At 43.0% G+C, this 2887-nt stretch overlaps 1 protein-coding gene across 1 annotated transcript; it reads right to left on the reverse strand.

Moving 5' to 3' along the window:
• Window positions 1-753: 753 nt before the first annotated feature.
• On the reverse strand, window positions 754-2211 carry LOC117552907. Its single transcript, XM_034226589.1, has 4 exons — window positions 1701-2211; window positions 1213-1313; window positions 937-1063; window positions 754-822 (listed from the first exon to the last, which is right to left on the reverse strand). The coding sequence occupies exons 1-4, from the start codon at window positions 2010-2012 to the stop codon at window positions 754-756; spliced, it is 609 nt and encodes a 202-aa protein (XP_034082480.1). The 5' UTR covers window positions 2013-2211.
• Window positions 2212-2887: the final 676 nt, after the last annotated feature.

Below are 2887 nucleotides of genomic sequence, written 5' to 3' on the forward strand. Positions count from 1 at the left end.
ACACACACACACACACACACACACACACACACACACACTCTGTATTTTTATGCATTGAATATTTTGTGAATCATGTTTTGTAATGATAATGAATTTAGTTATAAGTTACTTGTACTGTAACTTACTGATATACGTGATCTAATCAGCGTATACCACGGGTAGAATTGTAAGTTACTTTTCACAACAAGTCGGTATCCCTCCGCGTCTGAGAAAAACTGTATACAGTTTGCTTTTCTGATTGGCTCCCTAATCCCTAATAAATACCTTGTTGCAGCTGTAGAGAACTTGTGTGCCTCTGGGTAGCATATGGACTTGATCAAGGACTTTGATGGCTGTACAAGACTAGTCTGTAGAACCTGCTTCAGTCTTGAGGCTGTGATCCTTCCTGCTCTTTGGCTAAACCATATTGCTGATAAGCTCTGGTTTCTGGTCTCCTCCTCTACTGCCTGGACCTGTGGCTGTGTCAGCTCTTCCTGTCTGAAGTCCTGGCATGCATTCTGCAACTCTGTTGGGGATAGCTGTAGCATCTCTGGTGTCCTATACTGAGGTAGTGGTTTAGGTAGCTTGCTCACATATTTAGGGACAAATTCTCTGTAATATGGTTCCCTGGACATCAGTGCAGCACTTCTTGGGGAATTTCTGCTCAAAGTCTTGAAAAACTGCATATACCTCTCTGATCCTCGCTCCAATTTTGAACCCTGGACTGTGGGACGCTGAAATGTGTGCTTCTCACCTGTCCTTCCAGCAATGGCATCATCCAGTTTTTTGCTTTTTGGATTTTGCGGATGAAAAGTCTATCATCGCAACTGGAGCAGCAGGAATCTGCACATGTGAGAGACAGACCAACATGTATGTGAACATACATGTAGGTGCAGTGTAACAATGAGACAGGCAAGGACGGCATGAACAGCTGACTGACCACTGGGGTCTGAATACCTTTTTGACATGTGATGGCATTAGCCACTTGCACTTCTCAGTGGTGCAGGATGCAGTCTCTCTCATCTTCACACCTGCTTCGATTGCAAACAGAACTGCTCCAACATGTGAGCAGGATTCTGACAAACTGTATAGACAGAGACATACTAGAATAACTAGATTGATCGTAAAAGCTAGTAATGGTATAACATGAATATTATAGCAGGCATTATTTTGTCTGAGCTTAAGTGTTGTGTCAAATATGCTTTGGGTTGGGATATTTATTTTATGACTTACCCAGCCATACAGTTACAGTGTGCTGTAACAACCTCTCCATCTTCTTTAGCTACAATCCACGTTTTTAATGGTGTTTCTCCAGACCTCTGGGAATGGTTGACCTACACAATTGAAGCTCCAGTTCACAACTTGCGAGTTGGTAACATACATTTAACAACATCACAAGCAACACATAACCAGATGGTCTTGGTAAAGAGGTTGTTTTTAATATTAACCTCAACATAGAGTGATATAAACAACGTGCAGGCTGTTCAAAGGCTCTGAGCTGTCTATACACACAAAACACAATATATCCTAAGCTAAACACATACACATAACAAACATATACATATATACACACACAACACACTCACAGGCCAGTTAATGCTGAAGGCAAGGCGACAGCCGTAACACTGCCTTACATGAGTCCATGTAGCTAAAGTTAGCTAGCTAGATGTCTCCTAATAATGCTACTTAGAGGTAAGAAGGTATAGGTAGTTAACACTCACCCGGGCAAAAACAAGGCGACATTTGTTTAATGCCTCTTTGGTGGCGAGGTCATTCACCCATCCACACACGAAGTAGTTGAAAGCTTCCAGGCTTTTATACGCTTTCATCTGGCTAGCCGTGTAGTAGGCGGTATGAAGGACGAGGTAGCTGGTGATATCCATCGCCTCAACAGCGGGCAAATCGGATAAATCACGAGAAAAGTCGTTTTTTTTCAGCTGATACGGATCGTATCCGATGTGTGCTGTGATTTTTTCACGATATCTGCGGCGTGCAGGTTCATTTAATTGTTTGACATAGTTGGTGTCCTCCATGATTCCTGCGTTGATGAATGATTGCGTTTTCACTTCCTGACCTCCACTTGAATTTCGCGCATCATAGAAGTCACGTGACTGAAACCAAGCTATTGTGTTATCAATGGTAGGCCAAGCTATGTATTTAAATAACGTCAAGTTCTACATCTTATAACAAATAACATCAGTCAATAATAACAAATAAAATCAACAACAAATAACTTCACTCAATAATAACAAATAACTTCAATAACAAATAACATCAGTTCAAAATAGAGAAAATCAATAACAAATCAATACATTCATACATTCAGGAAATACATTCAGCAATGCAAATGACCAATTGAATGCATGAGTCTCATCACTGGATTATTAGTGACTGCAATGAGCCTGTTTTGCACTGCACATCTTTTCAAAACGTGGTTGCAGGCTTGATAATGCCACTCTGAAGTCGTGCTCAATATTGAGCCTAGATCTGTATTTGGTTTTCAGTGTTGCAACAGCTGAAAAACCCATTTCACAGAGGTAAGATGTGGCGAAGGGAAGAAGAATGTGCACAGCTCTCTGCCCAATTACTGGATACTCCCTCTCCACTCCAAGACAGAATTCACGTTCATTTGGTTTCAGTTATGTGTGTGAGCAGGCTCGGATTGGCCACCGGGAGATTCTGGACTTTTCCCGGTGGGCCGCTGACGTTGGTGGGCTGCTGCCTTCGGTGGGCCGCTGGCTCTGGCATATGGGCCGTGGACTTTCACAGCGCCGCTGCCCCGGGACCGCATCCGCCGCCGCAAACACCCGCCATTGCGAGTCTCCGGCTGTAACAGTCCACTACCACCCGTGAGGACCCAGGTTCGATTCCGGCCTGAGGTCCAAAAAATGTATTAAAAAAAAAAAAA

This window comes from Gymnodraco acuticeps, unplaced genomic scaffold (assembly GCF_902827175.1).
Source record: "Gymnodraco acuticeps unplaced genomic scaffold, fGymAcu1.1, whole genome shotgun sequence".
In the NCBI taxonomy this organism is placed as follows: Eukaryota; Metazoa; Chordata; class Actinopteri; order Perciformes; family Bathydraconidae; genus Gymnodraco; species Gymnodraco acuticeps.